Genomic DNA, 26789 nt, shown 5'->3' with positions numbered 1-26789 from the left:
CAGCTTCTGTGCCGCGGGCCGCCCGGAGCTCCTGTAAGGGGGCTCCACATACGGGGTCGTTTTCTGGAAAAAAAAACATATTTATTAGAAAAGCGGCGCTCGCGGGACCCCGCAGCTGCCCCGCGCGGAGCCGTGCATTAGCAGCGCTGTCTCAGCGCCGGGAGCGGGAGCTGCGGCATCGCTCCAGCTTCGTGCCGAGTCCGTTTATCCCCCGCAGCCCTCGGAAAGGCGACGAGGCGCAGCAGCGGGAGGGGCAGCTCCAGTAAACCAAACCCCGGGGTCCTCCCGGACACCGGAGCCTGCCCCCAGGATCGGCTGGCCGGACAAGACGTCCCTGCCGGCCTCCTCCGACTTCTCGGGCTCTGGCTGGGTCAGGATGCGGCAGGATCAGATCATCCACTGGTCTTGATCCTGCTCTGCCCCTTCCATGTCCACCTGGGGGAAGAGGAAACATGGGAAATGGCCCCCGAGCACCGGCCAGTCCATTCCCACCAGACGACCCCTTCCCCTGCTCCCAGAGGTGGGGGACACGGACAGGGACGTGGCGGAGGCAGGTGGAGAGGGCAGACGGGAGGCAGATCCCCGGGTTTAGTCTCACAGCTCAGCTGCTCCACAGTCTCGGGCAAGCGGGGCTCTGGCTGCGACCGCAGCGACGCCCAAATGGGCCTGGGGCCGCAGGCCACGCTCCCGGGCACGCCGTTTACCTCGTTGATCTCCCCGTCGTCGGGGGACTCGTTATAATCGTTCATCTCGTCCATATCCTGCATGTCCTCGTCGTCCTCGGAGTCCTCCTCGCTGTCTTCGTCATCCTCGTCGTCCTCCTCCTCCTCCTCGTCGTAATGCTGCGGGCGTTGCGAGAGGCAGCGGCAGTCAGCGCCGCCCCAGCACGAGCCCAAAGCCCCACCACCCGCCTGCGGCAGCTCTCAGCGCGGCCCCCCGGCCGCAGGAGGGAGTTTTGGGGGTCGGGGAAGGCGCAACAGAGGCGTAAACCCGGCCCCGTCCCGCCTGTACACCCCCCAGCGCCGCGGACCCACCTCGGACGCCGGCTTCCCTATCGGCACCAGGTTGTTGTCCTTCTCGGCGATGCTCTGGAGCTGCGGAGGAGAGGGAGAGGCGGCTCGGTGCCCAAGCAGCCGCGCAGCCAGCTCCGGGCCCCCCCAAACACCCCGAGCGCTCGAGCTACGGGACGGAGGAGGCGGCTGAGCACCCAGCCGCTTCCTAAATAACGTGCTCAAATTGGACCCCAGAAACCTGGGGCCCCGCAGGAGGAGGAGGAGAGGGCTGCACAGTCACAGGGGGGAGAAAAAAGGGGGACCGGGAACCATCATCCGCTGTATTTTGTCGCATGAGAAACGCGGGCCATCGGCGGACGTCGCCAGCCGGCTCCGAATCGGGGGAAACCTACGGCACACACGGAGCTCCGCGCTGGGGAACCAACACGCCGGGGAGGTGCCGAGGCCGGGGAGATTAGCGGGGTCAGAAAGCGATCAGATAAATCCGCAGAAAACAAGGTCATTCGGGGATACAGCGTGATGCCTTCGCCCGGCAATCGCTGCCGGCCGTGAGGCCACCCTGGGCCCTGCTCACTTCGCTGCTGCCAGGGCCCTGCTCCTCCTGCCGTCCCGGGACGGGAGGGACCGGCGAAGACAAACAGAGACCCACGAGCAGAGAAAGGCAGTCATTTAAATAGAAGAGCAGTCACTTCTTCTTAAAACTCCTTTCTCCCTAAGCACCTCCCTCCAGCTCTCCCTACCACAGCCACAGCACATAATTACAGCTCAATTAAGACAGTCTGGCACCTCAAATCCAGCGAGACTTAAATCTTTTTCCCCCAGTCCTTGCTCCCTTTTTTTTTTTTTGGTTAAACCATTAATTAACTAATTCAAGTGATTTAATCACTTTTGAGATTCAGGTATGAATCAAACCAATCTTTTTTGTTAGGCCCACAGGCTGGGGTCAGGCTGCGACACTAGAATCACGCTCACAGTACGCAGCACCTGCAGGTGACAAGGATTTGAAGTCACCACCTTCCTTTTTCTGGGGAATCTTTTCTTAATTAATTGCAGCCTGCGAGGAAAAAAAAAGCCTTGCTTCGACAACACTTTTTAAGCTACCTACACGGACAACCGGGGAGCTGCAAACCACGAAGGGAAACTACATAATTGCCCACAGAGAGCTGCGATTTAGCACGCGATAGGCTGCGACGGGACGAGCAGAGCCCCGAAAGGGAGGGCAGCAACGCTCGGGCCCTGGTGCGGGATGGGGACGGTGGCGGGAGCCCCCGGAGGGGCCGGGCCCCACGCCCCAGGCTCGCCAGGGCCCCGTCACCAGCTTGTAGGGGGGGGGGTCTGTGCCCCCCTCACCCAACGCTGCGCCCCAGGTCTCCACCTTGCACTCTGCCCACCCGGCCCCAGCCCCAGGACCCCCCACCGGTCCTGTCCACAGGGACCCCAAGTCTACAGGACCCCCTGTCCTCAGGAACCCCATCCCCAGGAGCCCCTGTCCACAAGCCCCCCCCTAATCCCAAACCCCTCGTTGTCCCGATCCCCAAGACCCCCTGTCCACAGGGACCCCCTGTCAGCCCCATCCCAAAATTGCTCATTGTCCCCATCTGCAGGACACCAAAACCCAGAGTCACCTTGTTTTCAGGGACCCCCTGTCAACCATGTCCCCGGAACCCCCAGCCCTGTGACCTCCTGTCCAAAGGGACCCCTTGTCAGCCCCATCCTAGGGTCACCCTGTTCTCGGGGACCCCCTGTCAGCCCCATCCCCAAACCCCTCGTTGTCCCCATCCCCAGGACACCCAAACCCAGGGTCACCTTGTCCTCAAGGGTCCCCTGTCAGCCCCCTCCCAAGACCCCCATCCCCAGGGCCCCCTGTCCACAGGGACCCCCAACATCAGCCCTGCCCCCAGGACCCCCAACCCCAGGACCCCCCGTCCCCAGGATTCCCTGTCCCCAGCCCACCCCCCCCGCCGGGCCGGACACCGGGGACCCCCGGGTGCTCCGTCCCCGGGACCCCTCGGCCCCAGGACCCCCTCCCCGGAGGAGCCCCGTCCCCGGAACCCCCCCCGCCCGCCCGGCGCGGGGCGGCGGCGCACCCAGGCCTGGTGCTGCTGCTCCTGCTGCTGCAGCTCGGTCTCGTCCACGCAGGGCCGGTCCAGGTTGAACCACAGCGCCTCGGTGACGCGCGGCAGCAGCGACGGGAACAGCGTGGACATGCTGCGGCGGCGGCGGCAACGGCGGAACCTCCGCGCGGGGCGGGCGGCGCCGACCCGGAGCCAGAACCCGACGCGCCGGAAGGGGCGGGGCGGAGCCCTGGGCAGGGCGCATGCGTAGGAGGGGGCCGCGGTCTTGCCCGGGAGGCCACGCCCACATTGGGGCCGTGCGGGAGGGGGCGGGGCCGAGAAGGGGCGGCTCCAGGGGCGTGGTCAAGGCGTGATTGACAGCTGGGGAACTTGCTGCCCCCCCCGTGTGTGTGACCCACGGGTGTCCCGCCCCCGCCATGTGCACGTGTGACCCACGGGGGTCCCTGCCCCCCCGCGTGTGTGTGTGACCCACGGGTGTCCCTGCCCCCCATGTGTGTGACCCACGGGTGTCCCTGCCCCCCCGCGTGTGTGTGTGACCCACGGGCGTCCCCGCCCCCCCCATGTGCACGTGTGACCCACGGGTGTCCCCACTCCCCCCCGGGTGTGTATGTGACCCACGGGTGTCCCTGCCCCCCCATGTGCGTGTGTGACCCACGCGTGTCCAGCCCCCCCGGGTGTGCGCGACCCACGGGTGTCCCCGCTCCCCATGTGCGTGTGTGACCCACGAGTGTCCCCACCCCCCATACGCACGTGTGACCCACGGGTGCCCCCCCCCCCGCGTGGCCCCCCCCCCCCCCCGGCGCCGTCCCCGGGGGCAGAGCCGCGGCGCGACCTTTGAGTCGGGCTGCGCCGCCCAGCAGCGCCGCCGCGCTCCGAGCCCCGGACACCGAGCACCGAGCACCGGGCACCGAGCACCGAGCACCGAGCACCGGGTACCGGGCACCGGGCACCGAGCACCGAGCACCGGGCACCGAGCACCGAGCACCGGGTACCGGGCACCGAGCCCCGGACACCGAGCACCGAGCACCGGGCACCGAGCACCGAGCACCGAGCACCGGGCACCGAGCACCGGGCCATGGTCGGCGGGCAGGCGCTGCCGCTGCTGCTGCCGCTGCTGCTGCCGGTGCTGCCGGTGCTGCTGCCGGCGGGGCGGGCGGCGGCGGCGGGCAGCGCGCTGCTCAACATGTGCATGGACGCCAAGCACCACAAGCAGGAGCCGGGCCCCGAGGGGCTGCTGTACGGCCAGGTGAGCCCCCCCCCCCCGCCCGGTGCTGCCCCCCCCCCCCGGTGTCCCGGTGTGCCGGTGCCCCGGGGCGGCGGTGGCAGCGCGCGGTGCCGCAGTGCGCGCCGTGGCGGGAGCGCGCGTGCTGCACGGCCAACACGAGCGCGGCGGCGCACGAGGACCGCTCGCACCTCTACGGCTTCAACTGGGCGCACTGCGGCGCGCTGCCGCCGCGCTGCCAGCGCCACTTCGTGCAGGACGCCTGCCTCTACGAGTGCTCGCCCAACCTGGGGCCCTGGGTGCAGCAGGTAGGGCGGGCGGGGGGGGGGCTGCTGCTGCAACGGGGCCAGGGGACCCCGCTGCCATGGGGCGAGGGGTCTCTGCTGCAATGGGGTGAGGGGACCCCCCTGCAACGGGGTGAGGGGTCTCTGCTGCAATGGGGCGAGGGAACCCCCCTGCCATGGGGTGAGGGGACCCCCTCTTCTGCAATGGGGCGAGGGGACCCCCCTGCCATGGGGCAAGGGGACCCCCCTGCAATGGGGCGAGGGGTCCCTGCTGCAATGGGGCGAGGGGACCCCCCTGCAATGGGGTGAGGGGGCCCTGCTGCAACGGGGTGAGGGGTCCCTCTTCTGCAATGGGGTGAGGGGACCCTGCTGCAATGGGGCAAGGGGTCTCTGCTGCATTGGGGTGAGGGGTCCCTGCTGCAATGGGGCGAGGGAATCCCCCTGCAATGGGGTGAGGGGTCCGCACTGCTGCGAGGGGGCGACGGGACCCCCCTGCCATGGGGTGAGGGGACCCCACTGCAACGGGGTGAGGGGTCTCTGCTGCAGTGGGGTGAGGGGGCCCCCCTGCCATGGGGTGAGGGGGCCCTGTTGCAATGGGGCAAGGGGACCCCCCTGCAATGGGGTGAGGGGTCCCTTCTGCAATGGGGTGAGGGGTTCCTGCTGCGAGGGGGCAAGGAGGCCCCCCCCACGAGGGAATCCCACTGTAAGGGGGCGAGGGGACCCCCCTGCCATGGGGCAAGGGGACCCCCTGCAAGGGGGCGAGGGCTCCCCGCTGCAAAGGGGCGAGGAGACCCCCCCGGTGAGGGGAACCCCTGCGAGGGGGCGAGGGGACCCCCCCACAACGGGCCGCGGGGCTCCCCCACCGCAAGGAGGACCCAGGGGACCCCCCACCCCCCCCACGAGAGGTCCCCCCCACCGCGGCGCCGCGGTTCCCACGGGGGACGGGGCGGCGGCGGCCGGGGGCAGGGGGGGGGGCCGGGCCGCCCCCCCCGGCGCTGCCCGCGGTGCGGCCGCAGGTGGACAGCAGCTGGCGCAAGGAGCGGATCCGCGACGTGCCGCTGTGCCGGGAGGACTGCGAGCAGTGGTGGAGCGACTGCCGCGCCGCGCTCACCTGCAAGAGCAACTGGCACTCGGGCTGGAACTGGACCACGGGTGAGCGCGGCGGGGGCGTGGGCGTGGGCGTGGGGGGGGGGGAGGCCCCCACCTCGACCCCCCCCCCCCCCGCCCCATCCCCGGGCCGCCCCTCACCGTGCCGCCCCGCAGGCACCAACGTGTGTCCGCGCGGCGCCCGCTGCCGCCGCTTCGCCGAGGTGTTCGGCTCGGCGGCGGGGCTCTGCGAGCGCGTCTGGTCGGGCTCGTACCGCTACACGACGCTGCGCCGCGGCAGCGGCCGCTGCATCCAGATGTGGTTCGACGCCGACGGGCCCAACCCCAACGTCGCCGTCGCCGAGTACTACGCGCTCCTCGCCGACGCCGCCGACGCCGGGGGGGCCGCGCCGCCGGGGGGGCCGCCCGCCGCCCTCCTGCCGCTGCTGCTGCCGGTGCTGCCGGTGCTGCTGGCGCGGCCCTGAGCGCAGCGCCCCCCCCCACCCCCCCCGGGACACGGGAGCCCGAGCTGGGACCCCGCACCGGAGCCCTGCGACGGGACCCCGCGACGGAGCTCCGCGATGGGACCCTGCACCGGGATCCCGAACCGGGACCCCGAACCGGAGCCCCGCGACGGGACCCCGCGATGGATCCCGCACCGGGATCCTGCACCGGGAGCCCGTACCGGGAGCCCAAAGCGGAGCCCCGCGATGGGACCCCGCGATGGGACCCCTCGACGGGAGCTTCGCGACGGAGCCCGCACCGGGATCCTGCACTGGGAGCCCGAACCGGGACCCCGAATCGGGACCCTGCACCGGAGCCCAGGACGGGACCCCACGACGGAGCTCTGCGATGGGACCCCGCACCGGGACCCTGCACTGGAGCCCGCGACGGGAGCCCCGAACCGGAGCCCTGCGACGGGACTCGGCACCGGAGCTCCACGATAGGACCCTGCACCGGGACCCCGTACCGGGACCCCAAACCGGAGCCCCGCGACGGGACCCCGCGATGGGACCCCTCGACGGGAGCTTCGCGACGGAGCCCGCACCGGGATCCTGCACCGGGATCCTGCACTGGGAGCCCGCAACGGGACCCCGAACCGGGACCCCGCACCGGATCCCCGCACCGGATCCCCGCACCGGAGCCCAGGACGGAGCTCCACGATGGGACCCCGCACCGGGCCCCCTCGCCGCGCCGGCGCCCAATAAAGGCTGCTGCACTCCGAGGCCCGGCGCGATCGCGGGGGCAGCGCGGCGGCACCGCTCCGGCGTGGGAACCGCACGGGGGGGGGGACGGGGAGCAGCCCCGGCTGGGAGCCCCGAGGCGCCGGCAGAGCCCGCCGCGGCCGCCCACGCGCCACGAGTGGGGCCGGGGCTGCCCGCAGCGCTGGTGGGGGCGGGACGGGGCACGGGGGGGTGGCGGGGGGGCACGGGGCGCACCCCCACCCGTGCACACCCCACCCGTGCACACACCCCACTCGTGTGCACACCCCCAGGCGAGCTCACACCCCACCCGTGTGCACAGCCCCAGCCCACGTCACACCCCACCCGTGTGCACACCCCACCCGTGTTCATACCCCCCCGGCGAGCTCACACCCCACAGCCATCTTCACACCCCACCCGTGCTCACACACCCGGGTTCACACCCCACTCGTGTTCACACCCCGACACCGGCTCACACCCAACACGTGCTCACACCCGCACCCATGCTCACACCCAGGCCCGTGTTCACACCCCTTGCTCACACCCCAACCGTGCTAAAATGCACAACTGTGTTGGCACACACAACCGTAGTCACACCCCACATCCCCCCCGCTCACACCCCACATCCCCCCCACTCACACCCCACATCCCCCCGCTCACACCCCACATCCCCCCCGCTCACACCCCACATCCCCCCCCACACCCCACATCCCCCCCTGCTCACACCCCACATCCCCCACGCTCACACCCCACATCCCCCCGCTCACACCCCACATCCCCTCACTCACACCCCACATCCCCCCCTGCTCACACCCCACATCCCCCACGCTCACACCCCACATCCCCTCACTCACACCCCACATCCCCCCCTGCTCACACCCCACATCCTCCCTGCTCACACCCCACATCCCCCCCGCTCACACCCCACATCCCCCCCCACACCCCACATCCCCCCCTGCTCACACCCCACATCCCCCCCGCTCACACCCCACATCCCCCCCCACACCCCACATCCCCCCCTGCTCACACCCCACATCCCCCACGCTCACACCCCACATCCCCCCGCTCACACCCCACATCCCCTCACTCACACCCCACATCCCCCCCTGCTCACACCCCACATCCCCCCCGCTCACACCCCACATCCCCCCCCACACCCCACATCCCCCCCTGCTCACACCCCACATCCCCCACGCTCACACCCCACATCCTCCCTGCTCACACCCCACATCCCCTCACTCACACCCCACATCCCCCCCGCTCACACCCCACATCCCCTCACTCACACCCCACATCCCCCCTGCTCACACCCCACATCCCCCCCGCTCACACCCCACATCCCCTCACTCACACCCCACATCCCCCCTGCTCACACCCCACATCCCCTCACTCACACCCCACATCTCACCTACTCACACCCCACATCCCCCCTGCTCACACCCCACATCCCCCCCCGGTCACACCCCACATCCCCCCCGCTGACACCCCACATCTCCCGCTCACACCCCACATCCCCCCCCACTCACACCCCACATCCCCCCCCACTCACACCCCACATCCCCCCCTCTCACCCCACATCCCCCTGCTCACACCCCACATCCCCCCCGCTCACACCCCACATCCCCTCACTCACACCCCACATCCCCCCCCGGTCACACCCCACATCCCCCCCGCTCACACCCCACATCCCGCCGCTCACACCCCACATCCCCCCTGCTCACACCCCACATCCCCTCACTCACACCCCACATCTCACCTACTCACACCCCACATCCCCCCCGCTCACACCCCACATCTCACCTACTCACACCCCACATCCCCCCCGCTCACACCCCACATCCCCCCTGCTCACACCCCACATCCCCCCCGCTCACACCTGACATCCTGCTGCTCACACCCCACATCCCCTCACTCACACCCCACATCTCACCTACTCACACCCCACATCCCCCCTGCTCACACCCCACATCCCCCCCGCTCACACCCCACATCCTGCTGCTCACACCCCACATCCCGCCTGCTCACACCCCACATCCCCTCACTCACACCCCACATCCCCCCCGCTCACACCCCACATCCTGCTGCTCACACCCCACATCCCGCCTGCTCACACCCCACATCCCCTCACTCACACCCCACATCCTGCCCGCTCACACCCCACATCCCCCCCGCTCACACCCCACATCCCCCCCACTCATCACCCCTGTTTCCCCGGCCCCCTCCGTTCCCATCCCGTCCCGTTCCCGGGGGTGGTCCCGGGGGTGGCTGTGCCCCGGCTCTGCCCCGTTCGTCCCCAGGGATCCTTCCCCCGTGGACCCCCGCTGCCCCCGCGCACGGTGCTGTCCCTGCCTGGGGAGGGCCCCAAGGCCCCCGGGGCGCCGGCGCTGCGGGAGCAGCAGGACTGTGGGGCCCCGCGCCCCCACCGAGCCCCGAGCCCCGCCGCACCGGGCTGGACTGAGCTGAGATAGGCTGAACCGAGCTGAGCGGGGCTGAGCTAGGCTGAACTGGGCTGAGCTGAGCTGAGACGGGCTGAGATGGGCTGAGACGGGCTGAACCAAGCTGAATTGGGCTGAACTAGGCTGAGCCGAGCTGAGCGGGGCTGAACCGGGCTGAACCAGGCTGAACCAGGCTAGGAACTGAGCTGAGCGGGGCTGAGCTGGGCTAAACCAGGCTGAACCGAGCTGAGACGGGCTGAACCGGGCTGAGCCGGGCTGAACTAGGCCGAGCTGGGCTGAACTAGGCTGAGCCGGGCTGAACTAGGCTGAGCCGGGCTGAACTAGGCTGAGCCGAGCTGAATTGAGCTGAGTGGGGCTGAGCTGGGCTGAACCAGGCTGAACCGAGCTGAGACGGGCTGAGCTGGGCTGAACTGGGCTGAGACGGGCTGAACTGGGCTGAACCAGGCTGAGCTGGGGGCTGACCCGGGCTGAACGGGGCTGAACCAGGCTGACCCGGGCTGAACCGGGCTGAACCAGGGTGAGCCGGGCTGAACCAAGCTGAACCGAGCTGAACTGAGGTGGGCTGAGCCGAATCAGGCTGAGCTGGACTGAACCAGGCTGAACTGGGCCTGGCTGAACTGAGCTGGGCTCGGGCAAGCCGAGCTGGGCCGTACTGGGCTTAACCAAGCCAGGCTGTGCTGTGCTAAGCTGAGCTGAGCTGGGCCGGGCCACACCGGGCCAAACCGAGCTGGGCTGAACTGAGCCAAGGAGAGCTGTAGCGGGCTGAACAGAGCCAGGGTGAATGGAGCCAAGCTAAGCCAGGCTGTACTGGGCTGGGCTGAACTGAGGCAAGCTGAGCCGGGCCGTACTGGGCCGAACCGAGTCGAGCCAGGCTAGGCCCAGCTGAACTGAGCTAAGCCAGGCTGTGCCAAGCTGAGCTGGGCTGGGCCAAACTGAGCCGGGCTGTGCTGGGCTGAAGGAGACCACACCGGGCCGAACCAAGCTGGGCTGTGCTGGGCTGAACCGAGCCAGGCTGTGCTGGGCCGAACCGAGCTGGGCCGTACCGAGCCATGCTGTGTTGGGCCAAAGTAGGCCACACTGTGCTGAACCGAGCTGGGCCATAGCGAGCTGGGCCGTACTGGGCCGAACCAAGCCAGGCTGTGGTGTGCCAAGCCGAGCTGGGCTGTACCGGGCCATACCGAGCCAGGCTGTGCTGGGCCAAACCGAGCTGGGCCGAACTGAGCCAGGCTGTGCTGGGCTGAAGTGGGCCACACTGGGATGAACCGAGCCAGGCTGTGCTGGGCTGAACCAAGCCGGGCCGTGCTGACCTGAACTGGGCCGTACTGGGCCAAACCAAACTGGGCTAAACCGAACCGGGCTGTGGTGGGCCGAAATGAGTCATGCTGGGCCGAACCAAGCTGGGCTGTACTGAGCCGGGCTGAACTGAGCTGGGCTGTGCTGGGCTGAACCAAGCCAGGCAGAACAGAGCCGGGCCATGGGCCGGGCTGGGTGGGGCCAAACCGAGCCGGGCTGAACTGGGTGGGGCTGTGCTGAGCTGAACCAAGCCAGGCCCTGCTGGGCTGAACTGAGCTGGGCTGAACACAGCCGGGCCGTGCTGTGCCAAAGTGGGCCGGGCTGGGCCAAACTGAGCTGGGCCGTTCTGAGCCGGGCCATACCGGGCTGAACTGGGCCGGGCTGTGTTGGGCCGAACTGAGCTGGGCCATACTGGGCTGAACTGGGCCAGGCCGTGTTGGGCTGAACCGAGCTGGGCCGTTCTGAGCCGGGCCATACCGGGCTGAACTGGGCCAGGCCGTGTTGGGCCGAACCGAGCTGGGCCATGTTGGGCCGAACTGAGCTGGGCCATACGGGGCTGAACCGGGCTGGGCCGTGTTGGGCCGAACCGAGCTGGGCCATACTGGGCCGAACTGGGCCGGGCCGTGTTGGGCCAAACCGAGCTGGGCCATACTGGGCTGAACCGGGCCAGGCTGTGTTAGGCCGAACCGAGCTGGGCCGTGTTGGGCTGAACCGAGCTGGGCCGTACCGAGCTGGGCCATACTGGGCTGAACCGGGCTGGGCCGTGTTGGGCCGAACCGAGCTGGGCCATGCTGGGCTGAACCGGGCCGGGCCGTGTTGGGCCGAACCGAGCTGGGCCATACGGGGCTGAACCGGGCCGTGTTGGGCCGAACCGAGCTGGGCCATACGGGGCTGAACCGGGCCAGGCCGTGTTGGGCCGAACCGAGCCGGACCGGGCCGCGCACCCCGCCATGCCCTTCGCGTGGGTCGCGGGGCCCCGCGACGGCGGAGCAGCCCCCGGCGCGGCTGCGGGCGCGGGCGGCAGTGGCACGTCCACCCCCCCCGGGCAGGCCCTGCCGCCGTCCCCGGGCGGCCCAGCCCCCGCGGCGCTGCCCGGCGCCGCCCCGCGCGGGCCCCGCCGCCCGCCCCCGGCCCTGCCCCCGGCGCCGCCGCCCGCCCCGCGCGGAGCGGAGCGGAGCGGAGCGGCCCCGGCGGCGGAGCATGGCGGGCGCGGGGGGCCCGGCGGCGCCGCCCTGGTACCACCGCGACCTGAGCCGCGCCGCCGCCGAGGAGCTGCTGGCCCGCGCCGGGCGCGACGGCAGCTTCCTGGTGCGCGACAGCGAGAGCGTCGCCGGCGCCTACGCGCTCTGCGTGCTGTGAGTGCGGCCCGCCCGGCCCGGCCCGGCCCGGCCCGGCCCGGCCCGGCCCGGCCCGCAGCGCCACGCGGCGGCGGCGGCACCGGGGCGGCGGAGCCGGGGGGGAACGGAACCGGGGGGGGGGGCGGAACCGGGGGGGGGCGGAACTGGGGGCAGCGGCGCCGGGGGGAGCGGTGCCGGGGGGGGCGGTCCCAGGGGGGCACCGGGAGGAAGCGCCGCGGGGGGGAGCGGTGCCGGGGGGGCACCGGGAGGAAGCGCCGCGGGGGAGGGGGGGAACCAGGCCCGGGGGGGGAACCGGCAGCGGAGGGGGCGGCACTGGGGGGGGCTCTGGCGCTGGGGGGGGACACCGGACCCGCAGGGGGGCACCGGACCCGGCACCGGGGGGCAAGGGCGCCGGAGGGGGAACGGGCAATGGCACGGGGGGGGGGAACCGGCCCCGGGGGGGGCTCTGGTACCGGGGGGGGCTCTGGCACTGGGGGGTGGGCACCGGACCCGGCACGGGGGGGCAACGACGCCGGGGGAGAGGTACCGGGAAGGGGCCGCCTGCACGGGGGGGGGGGAACACTGGACCCGGCACCGGGGGCAACGGCACCGGAGGGGGAACCGGCAGTGGCACGGGGGGGAAGGAACCGGCACTGGGGGGGGACTTAGGGCACGGGGGGGCACCGGTAGCCGTGGGGAGGGCAGAGGCGCCGTGGGGGGGACCAGACACTGCGGGGGGGTCCTGGCACCGTGTGTGGGGGTTAATGGCACCGTGGGGGGGTCCTGGCACTGGGCCCCGGGGGGATCAGGCCCCCGGGGGACGGGGGTGGCATCGGGGTGGGGAGGGGCTGAGCCCACCCCTGGGGGGGATCGGGGGGGGCAGGGGACCAGGCACCCCCGTGGTCAGGGGAACGGGGGGGGGGGACAAGCACTGGGAGCCCTAGGGAATGGGGGGTGGACAGGCACGGCTGGGGGGTGACGGGGCACCTGCATGGGGGGGTCCCTGACCCAAAGGGGGTCCCCAGTCCGGGGGGGGTCCCAGGCTGGGGGGGTTCCCCAGCCCAAGGGGGACCCAGCCCAGGGGGATCCCAGCTGGGGGGGGGGTCCCCAGCCCAGGGAGGTCCCCAACCCAAAGGGGGTCCCAGGCCGGGGGGGTCCCCAGCCCAGGGGGGTCCCGGCTGGGGGGGTCCCCAGCCCGGGGGCGGCAGCGAAGACAGCCGTGTCCCTGCCACGGTGTCCCTGCCGCTGCCCCCGGTCTCTGGGAGTGGGAGGGGGGGATCTGCCCCATGGCTTGGGGGGCAGAGCGGGTCTCCGTCGGGGGGGGGGATGCCGAGCCCCGCTGCCCCCAGCCCTTCGCCCGGGGCCCCTTGGGGCCGGCTGCTCCCCCCCAGCACCCTGCTCCCGGGGGTCCCGCTGCCCCCCAGCACCCATGGGGAAACCGCGGCCGGGCCGTGGCCCCCCCAGCGGGGTTTGCAACGGGGCCGCGGTCCGGGCCGTGCCACCGCGGCGGGCGCCCGGTGCCGGAAGCAATCGCCCGGCTCCCGGCGGTGGGAGCGCGGCCGGCCGCCGCGGCCTAAAAATAGCTCCGGGGGCAGGAGGAGGAAAGGGAACTGCGCCGGGAGGGAGCCCGGCAGCGCCCGGCCCCCCCCCCGGCCTCCCCCGGCCGCCTGCCCGTCGAGCAGGAGGGGAGGAGGAGGAGGAGGAGGAGGCCGCGCTCCCGCTCCCACATAATGGCTCTTTGTGCTCCGGGCGCCCGAGCGAGGGAGCCCGCCGCCGCTCCCGGGCCGTCTGCGGGATTAGCGGCCAAAATAGCGGCCCCCGCGCCGGGGGGGGGACGGGGGGACGGGACGTGGCGGAGGTGCCCATGTCGAGGCCCCCGGCCTCCGGAGGGGCTTCCCCGGGGGGCCCCCCGTGACCCCTCGGGGTTCCCCATATGGACCCCCGTGACCCCCCCCATTGGGGTTCCCCTTATGGATGCTGTGACCCCCCCATTGGGGTTCCCCATATGGACCCCCGTGACCCCCCCCATTGGGGTTCCCCATATGGATGCTGTGACCCCCCCATTGGGGTTCCCCATATGGACCCCCATGACCTCCCCATTGGGGTTCCCCATGCAAATGCTGTGGCCCCCCCATTGGGGTTCCTTCTGTGGACCCCCCGTGACCCCCCCGGTGGGGTTCCCCATACAGATGCTGTGATCCCCCCATTGGCGTTCCCCATATGGACCCCCGTGGCCCCCCGTGTTGGGGTTCCCCATACAGGCGCTGTGACCCCCCTCCATTGGGGTTCCCCGTATGGACCCCCATGACCCCCCCCAATGGGGTTCCCCCTATGGACCCCCCCACTGGGGTTCCCTGTACAGACCCCCCCCCCGTGATCCCCCAGTTGGGGTTCACTGTGTCGAGGCCCCTCGCTGTGTTTTGGGGTTTCTCATAGGGACCCCCTGGGACCCCCCCCCCATTGGAGTCCCCCCCCAACCCCTCGGGGTTCCCCATATGGAGACCCCCAAGTCGTGGTTTGGGGTTTCCCATAGGGCCCCCCCATGACTCCCCCCAGCTGGGGTTCCCAGCCCCCCCATGACCCCAGACTGGGGTTCCCCACAGGGACCCCCATGACCCCCCCCATATAGCCCCCCATGTCCCCCCCGGTTGGGGTCCCCCCATGTGCCCCCATGGCCCGGCCAGGGCTCCCGGCACCCACGTGGGGTTTGGGGGCAGTTGGCGGGGGGGGAGCTGCTTGGCTGGCTGCCCCATGGTGTGTGGGGCTGCCGGGGGGGGGGCCGTGCACGGGGGGGGGTTTGCTGGCGCTTTGCGAGGCTGCTCGGGGACGGGGACCGCCTCGGATGCCACCCGCCTGCCCCAAATCCCCTTAACTCTGCCCGCGGGGCGTGGGAAAGGGCGCCCGCCCCCCCCCCCCGGCCCGCTCGCAGGTGGCCCTGGCGCGGTGACAGCGGTGGCTCTTCTCGCGGTGACCTCTGCGAGCGCCGCGGCCGGGGGCCACCTCGCCCGCCACCGTGCCCCCGTCGGGCCCCCGCTCCCGGTGGCATCGGCGCCCCGTCTCTCAGCGCCGCCGCTCACCCCTGCTCCCGGAGCGCGTCCCCGGTTCCTGCGAGCTTCCACTGGAAAACAAACCGCTTCCTGGCCTCCCGGCTGCCGGCGGCCTCCGGCTCCCGGGCCGGGAGCGCGGCCGGCGCCGAGCCGATGCTGGCTTGGACCCTTCCCGGCCTCCCGCGGGCGTTTCTCCGCGGGAGCCGGGCTGAGGCCTGCCAGCTCATTGCATGCCAGGCGGGATGGCGGTGCGGCTCGCCGGGGCACGCGCCCCCCCCTCACCCGCCGCCCCCCCGCCCGCCGCAGGTTTCAGAAGCACGTGCACACCTACCGCATCCTGCCCGACGAGGAGGAGTTCCTGGCCGTGCAGGTGGGCGACGCGGGGCGCGGGGTGCCCATGGGGGCCGGGGCGCGGGGGCTCGCGGCTGCCCGGCTCGGCCGGGGGCTGCGGGAAACCCCCAGGCTGGGCATGGGGACGGGCACGGGGATGGGGACGGGGATGGGGACGTGCAGATCTCCGCCTGGGGATGGGCACAGGGATGGGGACAGGGATGGGGACGGGCACAGGGACAGGCACATCTCTGCCTGGGGATGGGCACAGGGATGGGGACAGGCATGGGGATGGGCACATCTCCACCTGGGGATGGGCACGGGGACGGGGACGGGCACAGGGACAGGCACATCTCTGCCCAGGGATGGGTACGGGTACGGGCACAGGGACGTGCACATCTCCACCCAGGGATGTCCATGGGGATGTGCATGGAGAGGTGCCCACCTCTGCACAGGGATTTGCACAGGGATGTGCCCACCTCCGTGCAGGGATGTGCCCGGGGATGTGCACGGGGACGTGCCCACCTCCGCGTGGGGACATGCACGGGGACATGCCCACCTCCGCGTGGGGACGTGCACGGGGACGTGCACCCTCTTCCTCGGGGATGCATGCAGGGCGCTTGCCGGCACAGCCCGCACAGCGGCCCACGGCCCCGTCCCGGGAGGCTGCGCCCGGTGCCCGCTTGCCGCAGCCGAAGGGCCCCGTGCAGGGCCGCGGCGGGCGCCGGGACACCCCGGCGTGCAGCTTGGTGCCGCAGCAGCTGCTGTCGCGTGCGGGAGGAGATGGGGGTGCCCGGAGCCGGGCTTTCCCGGGGGGCAGCAGCGCGGGGGGCCGGGCGCCTATTCCAGGCCCACAACGTGGGGTTGCTCACGGCGCTCGCGGCACAACCCCGGCAAAAGCAGAAACAGCCCGAGAGGCTCTTTTGGCACGGGAGCACCCGCCCGCGGGGCCGGCGCTGGCACCGCTAGCCTGGGAGGATCCCTCCCCACCCGGGCCTGCTCCAGCTGTTTGCAGCTGTTCGCAGCTGGGTGCCGGGGCGGCCGCGGGCTCCCCGCTCCGGCGTCGCTCCCCTCGCAAGCGCCGATGCCGGCGGGCCGGCCCGCGCCGCCGCGTAGTTTTAGAGCAACAGAAGCCCCTTTGTGCCGTCCCGGCAGACAGGAAAAAAGCCGCCTCCGGGAGGGAGGAGGCAGCGGGCCGGCCGCGGAAAGGAGGCCCCCCGCGTGCCCCCCGTGCCGTGCCGCGGTGCTGGGGGGGCTGACGCTGCCCCGGCCCCGCAGACCTCGCAGGGCGTGCAGGTGAGACGCTTCAAGACCCTCGGCGAGCTCGTCGCGCTCTACCTGCAGCCCGGCCAGGGGCTGGTCTGCACCCTGCTCTTCCCCGTGGAGAGGGAGAAGGAGAAGGAGAGCGCCGAGGACAGGGACTACTCGGGTACGGCGGGGCGGCAGCGCCGGCCGGGCCCCCCCCCCCGCGCCCCCCCGGCGGTGCATTGAGCGGCTCCCGCCTGCCTTGCAGATGGAGAGGACGAGAAGCCCCCGCTGCCGCCCCGCTGCGGCTCCAGCAGCTTCCCGGGCGGCTCCGCGGGGCTCAGCCCCACCGCGCCGGGGCCGGGGCCAGCCGTGCCGGACGGCGCGGCCGAGAGGTGAGCGGGCGCCCCGAGCTCGCGTGTCCCCCCCCCCGGCCCGCGGAGCCCCTGCGCTCGCGCTGAGCGTGCCGCCCTCCCTCCGGCAGCACCAACGGCCTCAGCAGCGTTTCGCACGAGTACCTGAAGGGCAGCTACACGCTGGACCTGGAGGCGGTGCGAGGGGGGGCCAGCAGCCTGCCCCACCTCAACAAGACCCTCGTCGCCTCCTGCAAGCGGCTGCACAGGTGGGCGGCGGGCCGGGGCGGCGGGGACGCGCTGGTCCCCCCCCCGTGCCCCCCGCTGACACCGGCCCCTCGCAGCGAGGTGGACAAGGTGCTGTCGGGGCTGGAGATCCTCTCCAAGGTGTTCGACCAGCAGAGCTCGCCCATGGTCTCCAAGATCCTGCAGCAGGTGAGGCGGGCGAGGACGGGCATCCCGCCCGGAGCCCGGGCACCGCGCCGGCTCCTTCGCCCGCCCCGGCGGTCGCCCCGTGTCCCCCCCCCCCCGACGCCCTGCGGTTGCAGACGCCGGCGCAGAGCGGGGAGCAGGAGCTGGAGAGCCTGGTGCTGAAGCTGTCCGTGCTCAAGGATTTCCTCTCCAGCATCGAGAAGAAGGTGAGGGATGGATGGGCCCTTCGGCCGGCCGGCGCGGGAGCCGAGGGGCAGCCGCCGGAGCTGAGCCGGGCTCCGGCTCGGCCGCGGGCCCACGCTGCCGGCGTCGCTCCCCGCCAGGCCTTGAAAGCCCTCCAAGAAATGAGCTGCACGGCGCAGGCCGCCCCGGCGCAGCCGCCGTCGCGCAAGGCCAAGAGCATCCCCGTGCAGACCTTCGAGGTGAGGCCGGTGCCCGCGCTCGCCCCGGCCCCGGGGCTGTCCCGGGCGGGCGTCGGGGCGGCGCGCCGTGCGCTCGCCGGAGTCTCCGGCCCCGGGGGAGGTTCCCAGCCCCGCTCGCGGCGCAGGTGAAGCTGGACGTCACGCTGGGGGACCTGACCAAGATCGGCAAGTCGCAGAAGTACACGCTGAGCGTGGACGTGGAGGGGGGCAAGCTGGTGGTGCTGAAGAAGCAGAAGGACTCGCAGGAGGACTGGAACACCTTCACCCACGACAAGAGTGAGCGGGGCGGCCGGGGGGCGCGGGGCGGGGGTCCTCGGCGCCCCGGGCTGAGCGGGGCAAAACCCTCCGTTTCTGGTGTCTCCGGGACGGGGACGGGACACGGGTCGGGCTGCGCCGGCGCTCAGCGCCTCTCCGGTTTTCCCCGCCAGTCCGGCAGCTGATCAAGTCGCAGCGGGTGCAGAACAAGCTGGGCATCGTCTTCGAGAAGGAGAAGGATAAAACGCAGCGGAAGGACTTCATCTTCGTCAGCGCCCGGGTGAGCGGCGCCGTGCCGGGCTCGCGGGGCAGGGACGGCCGTGGGGCAGGGACGGCCGTGGGGCAGGCTGTGCCTGCTGGGGGGCTGTCGCGGTGGGACCCCGTCCCTGCTGCCGGGGGGGGGACTGGGGGGACCGCCGCGCTCAGCCGCCGGCCCCCCCGCAGAAGCGGGAGGCCTTCTGCCAGCTGCTGCAGCTGATGAAGAACAGGCACTCGCACCAGGACGAGCCCGACATGATCTCCATCTTCATCGGCACCTGGAACATGGGTGAGCGCGGGGACCCCCCCGGGGGGGCCACCCAGCGTCTGCCCCCGCCGGCCCCGTGCTGACCGTGTCTCCCCGGGCCGTGCCCGCCCCGGCAGGCAGCGTGCCTCCGCCCAAGAGCATCACGTCGTGGTTCACCTCGAAGGGCCTGGGCAAGACGCTGGACGAGGCGACAGTCGCCATCCCCCACGACATCTACGTCTTCGGCACCCAGGAGAACTCCCTGGGGGACAAGGAGTGGGTGGACTTCCTCCGCGCCGTGCTGAAGGACTTCACGGAGACCGAGTACCGCCCGGTAGGAGTCTGGGGGCTGCCGGGGGCTCCCAGCTGGAGCTGCCCGTGAGACGGCAGAGCTCTGCGGTGCTCGGTGTCTCCGGGTGCTCTGGGGTGGACGGCGCCGGTGCTGGGGCACTCAGCTGCCACCGGTGTCCGCGGCGGGGGGGTTAACGCGGGGAATAACCCCTGTCCCAGCTCATCCCCCGCCCCAGCACGGCCGCGGGCTGGAAGCGCCTTTGGGTGGAGGAAGCCTGGCAGGAGGACGGGCTCCTTCCCCGACGGGGCACCCCGAGGTGCCCAGCTCCTGGGTGCCGCGGGGACGGGTTTGCCCTTCCGCCCGTCCGCGCGTCGCGGTCGTCGGCGCGGCGCGGCGAGGGCTGGGCTGCCGCGGGGCGGCCGCGCAGGATGGGGGTCTCCGGCCCGTGCCCCCCCCCAGGTGGCCATGCAGTCCCTGTGGAACATCAAGATCGCGGTGCTGGTGAAGCCCGAGCACGAGAACCGCATCAGCCACGTGAGCACCTCCAGCGTGAAGACGGGCATCGCCAACACCCTGGGTAGGTGGCCGGGCCCCCCGGGCCGCCCCGGGGGGGCCGGGGGCCGCAGCCCGCCGCGGCCTGAGCCTGCCCGTCCCCCGGCCTCGCAGGGAACAAGGGGGCCGTGGGCGTCTCCTTCATGTTCAACGGCACCTCCTTCGGCTTCGTCAACTGCCACCTCACCTCGGGCAACGAGAAGACGGCCAGGTGAGCGCGGGACGGGGCTCGGCCGGTCCCGGGAGGGTGGGGGGCCGGGCCGGGTCTCACGGCCCCGCGTCTCGCGGCGCTGACCCTCCTGGGCAGGAGGAACCAGAACTACCTGGACATCCTGCGCCTGCTCTCCCTGGGCGACAAGCAGCTGAGCTCCTTCGACATCTCCCTCCGCTTCACCCACCTCTTCTGGTTCGGGGACCTCAACTACCGCCTCGACATGGACATCCAGGTGACGGGCAGGGACGTGGGGCAGGCTGCCGTCCCCGCCACCCTGCCTGCCTGTCCCCCCCCCGTGCCAACGTCTCTGCCCCGCAGGAGATCCTCAACTACATCAGCCGCAAGGAGTTCGAGCCGCTGCTCAAGGTGGATCAGCTCAACCTGGAGAAGGAGAAGCACAAGGTCTTCCTGCGATTCGGTGAGGGCGGCGGGCTCCGCGTGGGGCGGGCGACCGCGGCGGGGTCCCGGCGTGCGGAGGCCTGGGGGGGCCTGGCCTGACCCCCACCCCGGCCGCGTCTGCAGGCGAAGAGGAAATCACCTTCCCGCCCACGTACCGCTACGAGCGGGGGTCCCGGGACACCTACGTCTGGCACAAGCAGAAGCCCACGGGGGTAGGTGCCGGGGGCGGCAAGGCGCGGCGAGGCGAGGGGGGGCCGGGTGCCGCGCGGGTCCCGCTCAGCCCCCGCGTCTCCTGCCTCTCCCAGGTCCGCACCAACGTGCCGTCGTGGTGCGACCGCATCCTCTGGAAGTCCTACCCGGAGACGCACGTCAACTGCAACTCCTACGGTGAGCGAGGCGTCCCGCTGCTCGTGGGATGGGGTGGGATGGGATGGGATGGGATGGGATGGGATGGGGTGGGACGGGATGGGATGGGATGGGATGGGATGGGACGGGACGGGACGGGACGGGACGGGACGGGACGGGATGGGACGGGACGGGATGGGACGGGACGGGATGGGACGGGATGGGATGGGATGGGATGGGACGGGCGCCCACCCGAGCCCCCCGGAGCATCAGTCCTCCTCGCTTGCGGCAGGCTGCACGGACGACATCATGAGCAGCGACCACTCCCCGGTCTTCGGCTCCTTCGAGGTCGGAGTGACGTCGCAGTTCGTCTCCAAGAAAGGTGCGTGGGCGAGAGGCCGCGGGGGCCGCGATCTCCCGAGCACCCGAGCACGGCGCCTCTCCCTTCGGGTCGCCCATCCCCGGGGTGTCTGGGCCCGGTCCCGGCCCTGCCCCCTCGATGGTCCCCCCCGCGGCCGGGCGCCGCGGGACCGGACGGCTCCTCTCTCCCCGCAGGGCTCTCCAAGTCCTCGGACCAGGCCTACATCGAGTTCGAGAGCATCGAAGCCATCGTGAAGACGGCCAGCCGGACCAAGTTCTTCATCGAGTTTTACTCCACCTGCCTGGAAGGTGAGCGCCGGGCGGCCGGGGGCACCGGGGGGGCTCGGCGGCTCCCCGGGGGCCTGACCCGCGCCGCGCCGCGCCGTCCCCGCCGCAGAGTTCAAGAAGAGCTTCGAGAACGACAGCCAGAGCAGCGACAACATCAACTTCTTGAAGGTGCAGTGGTCGTCGCGGCAGCTGCCCACGGTGAGGGCCGAGGGGCGGTGGGGCGGGATGCAAGCCGGGCGCCGCGGGGCTGTGCCCCCCCGGCCCGCCGTGCCCCCCCGCCACCCTGGGCTCCGCTCGCCCGCAGCTGAAGCCGATCCTCTCCGAGATCGAGTACCTGCAGGACCAGCACCTCCTGCTCACCGTCAAGTCCCTCGACGGCTACGAGTCGTACGGTGAGCGTCGCCGCGGGCCCCGCCGTCCCGGTGGGCGGCGGGGCGGGTTCCTCGAGGACATCCACGCCGTGGGCCGTCCCCGGTGCCCGCTTGGGCGGTGGCCGCGACCCGCTGCCTTCCCCCCCCCCAGGCGAGTGCGTCATCGCCCTCAAGTCCATGATCGGCAGCACGGCGCAGCAGTTCCTCACCTACCTGTCGCACCGCGGCGAGGAGACGGGCAACATCCGCGGCTCCATGAAGGTCCGGGTGCCCGCCGAGCGCATGGGCACCCGCGAGCGGCTCTACGGTGAGCGCGGCGCGGTCGGCGCGGGGACCCCGCCGCCGGCCCCGCGCTGAGCCCCCCCGTCCCGCTCGCAGAGTGGATCAGCGTCGACAAGGACGAGACGGGAGCCGGCAAGGGGAAGCTGCCGCTGGGCTCGCGCGCCAGCCCGGACTACGTCAAGTGAGCTGGGGGCGGCGGGGCGGGCGGGGGGGGGACCCCCGAATCGGGGCGGGCGCCGCGGTGACGGCCGTCTCGCCCAGGCCCGCGGGGAGGAAGCACGCGGCGGGGGGGGAGCCGGCCGCCTGCCCGCTGGGCAAGCTCGTGGACGAGCCCGAGAAAGGCGGCGCCTCGCCGGCCGGCCGCCCGGCCGCCCTGCACCGCGGCACCTCCAAGGACGAGGCCGCCCCGAGCCGGTGAGCGCCTGCAGTGGGGCGGGGCGGCGTGCGTGGGGCAGGGCGGCGTGCGTGGGGCAGGACAGCGCGCAATGGGACAGGACAGTAAAATTGGGCGGGACAGTGCAATGGGGCAGGTCGGTGTGTGTGGGGAGAACAGTATGCACGGGGCAGGACCGCATGCAGTGGGGCAGGACAGTGCCGTGGGGCAGGATGGTGTGCATGGGGCAGGGCAGCGTGCAATGGGGCAGGACAACATGTGTGGGGCAGGATGGTGTGACCGGGCAAGACAGTGTGCAATGGGCCAGGATGGTGCGCATGGGGCAGGACGGTGTGCCGTGGGGCAGGACGGCGTGTGTGGGGCAGGACAGTGTGCATGGGGCACAGCAGTGCGCAACTGGGCAGGACGGCGTGCATGGGGCACAGCAGCACGCAGTGGGGCAGGATGGCATGCATGGGGCACAGCAGTGTGCAGTGGGGCAGGACAATGTGCATGGGGCACAGCACTGCACAGTGGGGCAGGACAGCGTGCATGGGGCAGAACAATGCATGGGGCACAGCAGTGTGCAGTGGGGCAGGACAATGTGCATGGGGCAGGACGGCATGCAATGGGACAGGACAATGTGCACGGGGCACAGCAGCGTGCAGTGGGGCAGGACGGTGTGCATGGGGCACAGCAGTGTGCATGGGGTACAGCAGCATGCAATGGGGCAGGACGGCGTGCATGGGGCAGGACGGTGTGCAGTGGGGCACAGCAGTGCGCAGTGGGGCAGGACACTGATTCCTCGCACCCGGTGCCGGCGCCGGGCGCTCTGCCCGCAGGCCCAAGGCGGAGGGGGTGCCGGAGGCGCCGGGAGCCCCCCCGAAGAACAGCTTCAACAACCCGGCGTACTACGTGCTGGAGGGGGTGCCGCACCCGCTGCCGCCGCCCGAGACCCCCGGCCCGCCGCCCCCCGGCAAGCCGCCCCCCCCCAGGGCCAAGGCGCAGCTGGCGGCACCCGAGCGGCGCCAGCGCCCCTCGACCGGGCCGCCCCCCCCGGGCCGCGACGCCTCCTCCGACGAGGACGCCGGGGCCCTCGACCTGCCGCCGCCCGACTTCCCCCCGCCGCCGCTGCCCCGCGCCGCCGCCGAGCCCGAGCCGCCCGCCGAGCCGCCCAAGCTGCACCCCCGGCCCCCCCTGCCCGCCGCCTTCGTGCTGGAGGCGCCCGCCGGGGCCCAGGCGTCCGGGGGGCTGCGGGACGACCGCTCCTGCTCGGTGCTGCAGATGGCCAAGACGCTGAGCGAGGTGGAGTACGGCGGCGGTGGGGGGGGGCGGGCGCCCGCCCCGCCGCTGCCCAAGGGGCGCCTGGAGCTGCCGCCGCGCTGCCTGCACCCCGACTACGGCCGCCCCCTCGCCTTCCCCCCGCACCCCATCCGCGAGAGCATCGAGGAGGACCTGGCCGAGGAGGTGCGCGCGGGGAGTCTCGGAGGGCTAATATAGGGTTGTGCCGGCTGCGGGGCGGCCCCCAGGGCTGGGGGGGAGCCGCGATGCCGGCGCAGCCCCCCGTCCCGGGTTGCATCCCAGGTCCCTGCCCGGGTTCGGTGGGGCTGGGGGCCGCGGCGGTGACCCCCGGGCGCGCGTGTCGCGCAGGCGCTGTGCCAGGCGGGCCGCGGCGGCCCCGGCGAGTCCAGCGTGGGCGAGTGGCTGCGGGCGCTCGGGCTGGAGCGGTACGAGCCGGGGCTGGTGCACAACGGCTGGGACGACCTGGAGTTCCTCAGGTGAGGCCGAGGGGGGGGGCGGGCGCGGGAGCCCGGACTCCTGGGCCCGCGCAGGGGGTCCCGACGCCTCTGCCCCCCCCCGCAGCGACATCACGGAGGAGGACCTGGAGGAGGCCGGCGTGCTCGACCCCGGCCACAAGCGCGTCCTCCTGGAGAGCCTGCAGCTCAGGAAATAGCCGGCCCCCATCGCGCCCCCCCGGCAGCCCCCCATCACCAGCACCCCCCGGGGGCAGCAGGGTCCTGGTCAGACGGTTTCACGGGGGGGTCCCAGCGCTGGGGCCTCCCCCCGGTTAAGTTATTTCTTATTTATTGAGAGAAGGGAAGCGCGCTCGCCTCGCCGGGTTTGGTTGGGGGGGGGTCAGCTGCCGTCCAGCGGGGGGGTCCTGGGGCAAGCGCCCCACGGCCGGACCCTGGCCCGGGTGCCCCCCGGGGACGTTGCCTTCGCCGCCGAGGAGGAGGAGGAGGAGGAGGAGGAGGAGGAGGATGCTCCATGCAAAGCTGTCCCAAGTGCCTTCGTGCTGCACGGCTGGGTGCCGTGGGGGACGGGGACCGGGGGCCCCCCCGGAGCCCGCGCGGGCCGCGTCCTCGGGGGCCTCCCGCCCGCGCCGGGGGCTCCGCAGCCCCCGCGGAGCAGCCGAGCAGGATCAGTGCCTTGCCCGCGCCGCCCGTCCCGGGGTGGCCCGGTGGCTCCCGCCGGACCGGCCCCCTCCCCGGCGCCGCGCGGCCTCACCAAGTGCCCTTCTGGCTCAGCCAAACCTCAGCCCCCCCCGGTGCCCCGAGGGGTCCCGTGCCTTACCCCAGCCCCCCGGCGGCAACCGAAGCAGGAGGGCTTTGAGGGGGGGTCGCACCCCCCCCCGGCTCCCCATGCCGGGGCCAAATCCGAGGGCGCTTTCGGTCGGACGCGGCGTCTCCGGCCGAGATGAAGGATGCGCTCGGCTCACCAGCGCCGGGCCAGCCCTGGGCTCTCCCCGCGCCGCCCTCTCCCGTCGTTAGCTCGCGGGGCGTTTGGTGTGAATTTAATCCTACTAAAAACGCCGTTGTGTTGTGCTCTGTGTTTTTGTTTTGTTTTTTTTTTTTTTAAATCATGAGCTATTTTTTTAATGTTTAATTTAATTGTTATTTGGAACTCTCTCTGTTTGCTTAATGTTCTTTCCTGGAGGAAAAAAGATTAAGTGTTAGGATGAAGAACCTTCCTGAGATGTTCACGTGTTCTCCCCCCATGGTCCCTGTACTGAAGCAATAAAAGCCCGTGTTTGCTTAGAGATCGGCTCTCCCGGGTGGTTTTCTCTCCCCAGTCGTGGCCTGATTGGGATCCCGGGAGCTGGTGGCCAAACCGTTGTCCATCGTGGCCCCCACGGTCCATTGCATCCCCCATGGTCCATTGCACCCACCCTGGTCCATCGCACTCCCCGTGATCCGTGACATCTCCCATGGTCCATCATGTTCCCTGTGGTCCATCGTGCCCCCCACAATCATTGCACCCCCCCACGGTCCATCATAGAGCCATGGTCCATCATGTGCCCTGTGGTCCATCATGTTCTCCGTGGTCCGTTGCACCTGCCCCAGTCCATCCTGCCCACCCTGATCCATCGTGTCCCCGTGGTCCCTCACGCCCCTTGTAATCCATCGTGCCCTCCCTGGTCTATCGTACCCCCCCCACAGTCCATCGCACCCCTCGTGGTCCATCATGCTCCCCCACAGTCCCTCATGCCCTCTGTGGTCCATTGCAGCCCCCGTGGTCCATCGCACCTGCCCTGGTCCACTGCATCCACAGCGCTTCCAGCCTCGCACTCGCCCTGCCGGGTAGGTCCCAGTGGCATCTGGCCTTCATGGGTTTGGAGAAGGGCTCCAAGGGGACGTGCACCGTGAGCTGCCCGGGGTGCAGGGCCTCACCTGCCCCTCGCTGCCAGGACCTGCCTCAAACGTGGGCTTTCTCCGTCGGTGGAACCACGTTTTGCTGTAGCATCCCTCCTTCTGCCACCTGATGCACCTGTGAGCTCCAGCTGGGCTTTGGGCCCCCTCGTTCCACCCCCAGGGCGGGAGCCGGGCTCACACGCTGCCCTGTGCTGCCGGCCCCGTTTGCGCTCCTGCTGCACGGGCTCTTCCCGCGTCTGGGCTCGCCGGGAAGCTCCCTGCTCCGGCAGCCCTCAGCTGCGGTCCCGTCTTCCCGCACAGAGGGGGTTCGTCCCGGGGTTCCCTCTGAAAGCCACCCGTCCGCTGGGACACACGGCCAGCGGGGCTCCCCCGAGGCTCCCCTGCGCCTCCTGAACCAGGCCCTGGGCTCTGCTGGGACCCAGCACCCAGCCTACTGCTGCTGTCCCAGAGCCTGTGCCTCTCCCATCCCTGCTCCTCTCCCATCCCTGCGCCTCTCCCATCCCTGCTCCTCTCCCAGACCCTGATCCTCTCCCACCTCTGCTACTGTCCCATCTCCTGCTCCTGTTTCACCACTGCTCCTCTCCCACCTCCTGCTCCTCTCCCAGACTTGCTCCTCTCCCAAACCTTGCTCTCCTCCCACCTCTTCTGCTCCTCTCCCAGACTTGCTCCTCTCCCACCTCCTACTCCTCTCCCACCTCTGCTACTGTCCCGTCTCCTGTCTTCTCCCACCTCCTGCTCCTCTTCCACCTCCTACTCCTGTCCCACTTCTGCTACTGTCCCATCTTCTGCTCCTCTCCCACCTCCTGCTCTTGTCCCAGACCCTGCTCCTCTTCCACCTCTGCTCCTCTCCCAGACCCTGCTCCTCTTCCACCTCTGCAACTCTCCCAGACTTGCTCCTCTCCCACCTCTGCTCATTTCCCAGACACTTCTCCTCTCCCACCTCTGCTCCTCTCTGAGACCCTGCTCCTGTCTCAGACCTTGCTCTGCTCATACATCTTCTCCAGTCCCACCTCTGCTCCTCTCCCACCTCTGCTACTGTCCCATCTCCTGTCTTCTCCGACCTCCTGCTCCTGTCCCACCCCTGCTCCTCTTCCACCTCCCAC

At 71.4% G+C, this 26789-nt stretch overlaps 3 protein-coding genes across 4 annotated transcripts; 2 read left to right on the top strand and 1 right to left on the bottom strand.

The window, feature by feature from the left end:
- Window positions 1-59: 59 nt before the first annotated feature.
- On the bottom strand, window positions 60-3322 carry ANAPC15 (anaphase promoting complex subunit 15). Its single transcript, XM_064505301.1, has 4 exons — window positions 3101-3322; window positions 1035-1094; window positions 705-842; window positions 60-435 (listed from the first exon to the last, which is right to left on the bottom strand). The coding sequence occupies exons 1-4, from the start codon at window positions 3218-3220 to the stop codon at window positions 388-390; spliced, it is 366 nt and encodes a 121-aa protein (XP_064361371.1). The 5' UTR covers window positions 3221-3322; the 3' UTR covers window positions 60-387.
- Window positions 3323-4022: 700 nt separating this feature from the next.
- On the top strand, window positions 4023-6905 carry LOC135327193 (folate receptor gamma-like). Its single transcript, XM_064505296.1, has 4 exons — window positions 4023-4334; window positions 4430-4618; window positions 5611-5746; window positions 5858-6905. The coding sequence occupies exons 1-4, from the start codon at window positions 4164-4166 to the stop codon at window positions 6163-6165; spliced, it is 804 nt and encodes a 267-aa protein (XP_064361366.1). The 5' UTR covers window positions 4023-4163; the 3' UTR covers window positions 6166-6905.
- Window positions 6906-11746: 4841 nt separating this feature from the next.
- INPPL1 (inositol polyphosphate phosphatase like 1) lies at window positions 11747-25073 on the top strand. 2 transcript variants are annotated; one of them, XM_064505271.1, is made up of 28 exons: window positions 11747-11986; window positions 15322-15385; window positions 16624-16774; window positions 16859-16985; window positions 17075-17212; window positions 17288-17378; window positions 17492-17581; window positions 17699-17797; window positions 17923-18073; window positions 18226-18332; window positions 18497-18599; window positions 18742-18891; window positions 19309-19426; window positions 19516-19612; window positions 19709-19847; window positions 19934-20033; window positions 20138-20226; window positions 20320-20401; window positions 20652-20741; window positions 20915-21028; window positions 21117-21205; window positions 21312-21399; window positions 21530-21685; window positions 21757-21841; window positions 21922-22074; window positions 22876-23500; window positions 23684-23811; window positions 23897-25073. In XM_064505271.1, the coding sequence occupies exons 1-28, from the start codon at window positions 11832-11834 to the stop codon at window positions 24122-24124; spliced, it is 3807 nt and encodes a 1268-aa protein (XP_064361341.1). In that variant the 5' UTR covers window positions 11747-11831; the 3' UTR covers window positions 24125-25073. The 2 variants fall into 2 exon arrangements, with proteins under 2 accessions (XP_064361341.1, XP_064361342.1); XM_064505272.1 differs by having other exon boundaries at window positions 11748-11986; window positions 18695-18891; window positions 23897-24126.
- Window positions 25074-26789: the final 1716 nt, after the last annotated feature.

The sequence above is a fragment of the Dromaius novaehollandiae genome, chromosome 1 (genome assembly GCF_036370855.1).
Source record: "Dromaius novaehollandiae isolate bDroNov1 chromosome 1, bDroNov1.hap1, whole genome shotgun sequence".
Lineage (NCBI taxonomy): Eukaryota > Metazoa > Chordata > Aves > Casuariiformes > Dromaiidae > Dromaius > Dromaius novaehollandiae.
Note: the sequence above shows the minus strand (reverse complement) of the source record. Positions and strands in the feature narration are given on the sequence as shown.

Coding starts and splice junctions, on each gene's coding strand:
- LOC135327193 (XM_064505296.1), top strand. CDS start 4,164: ATGGTCGGCGGGCAGGCGCTGCCGCTGCTGCTGCCGCTGCTGCTGCCG. Junction 4,619..5,610: donor TGGGGCCCTGGGTGCAGCAG/GTAGGGCGGGCG, acceptor GTGCGGCCGCAG/GTGGACAGCAGCTGGCGCAA. Junction 5,747..5,857: donor GGGCTGGAACTGGACCACGG/GTGAGCGCGGCG, acceptor GCCGCCCCGCAG/GCACCAACGTGTGTCCGCGC.
- ANAPC15 (XM_064505301.1), bottom strand. CDS start 3,220: ATGTCCACGCTGTTCCCGTCGCTGCTGCCGCGCGTCACCGAGGCGCTG. Junction 1,095..3,100: donor AGCAGCAGCACCAGGCCTGG/GTGCGCCGCCGC, acceptor TCTCCTCCGCAG/CTCCAGAGCATCGCCGAGAA. Junction 843..1,034: donor TAGGGAAGCCGGCGTCCGAG/GTGGGTCCGCGG, acceptor CAACGCCCGCAG/CATTACGACGAGGAGGAGGA.
- INPPL1 (XM_064505271.1), top strand. CDS start 11,832: ATGGCGGGCGCGGGGGGCCCGGCGGCGCCGCCCTGGTACCACCGCGAC. Junction 15,386..16,623: donor AGGAGTTCCTGGCCGTGCAG/GTGGGCGACGCG, acceptor CCGGCCCCGCAG/ACCTCGCAGGGCGTGCAGGT. Junction 20,742..20,914: donor GCAGTTCGTCTCCAAGAAAG/GTGCGTGGGCGA, acceptor CTCTCCCCGCAG/GGCTCTCCAAGTCCTCGGAC.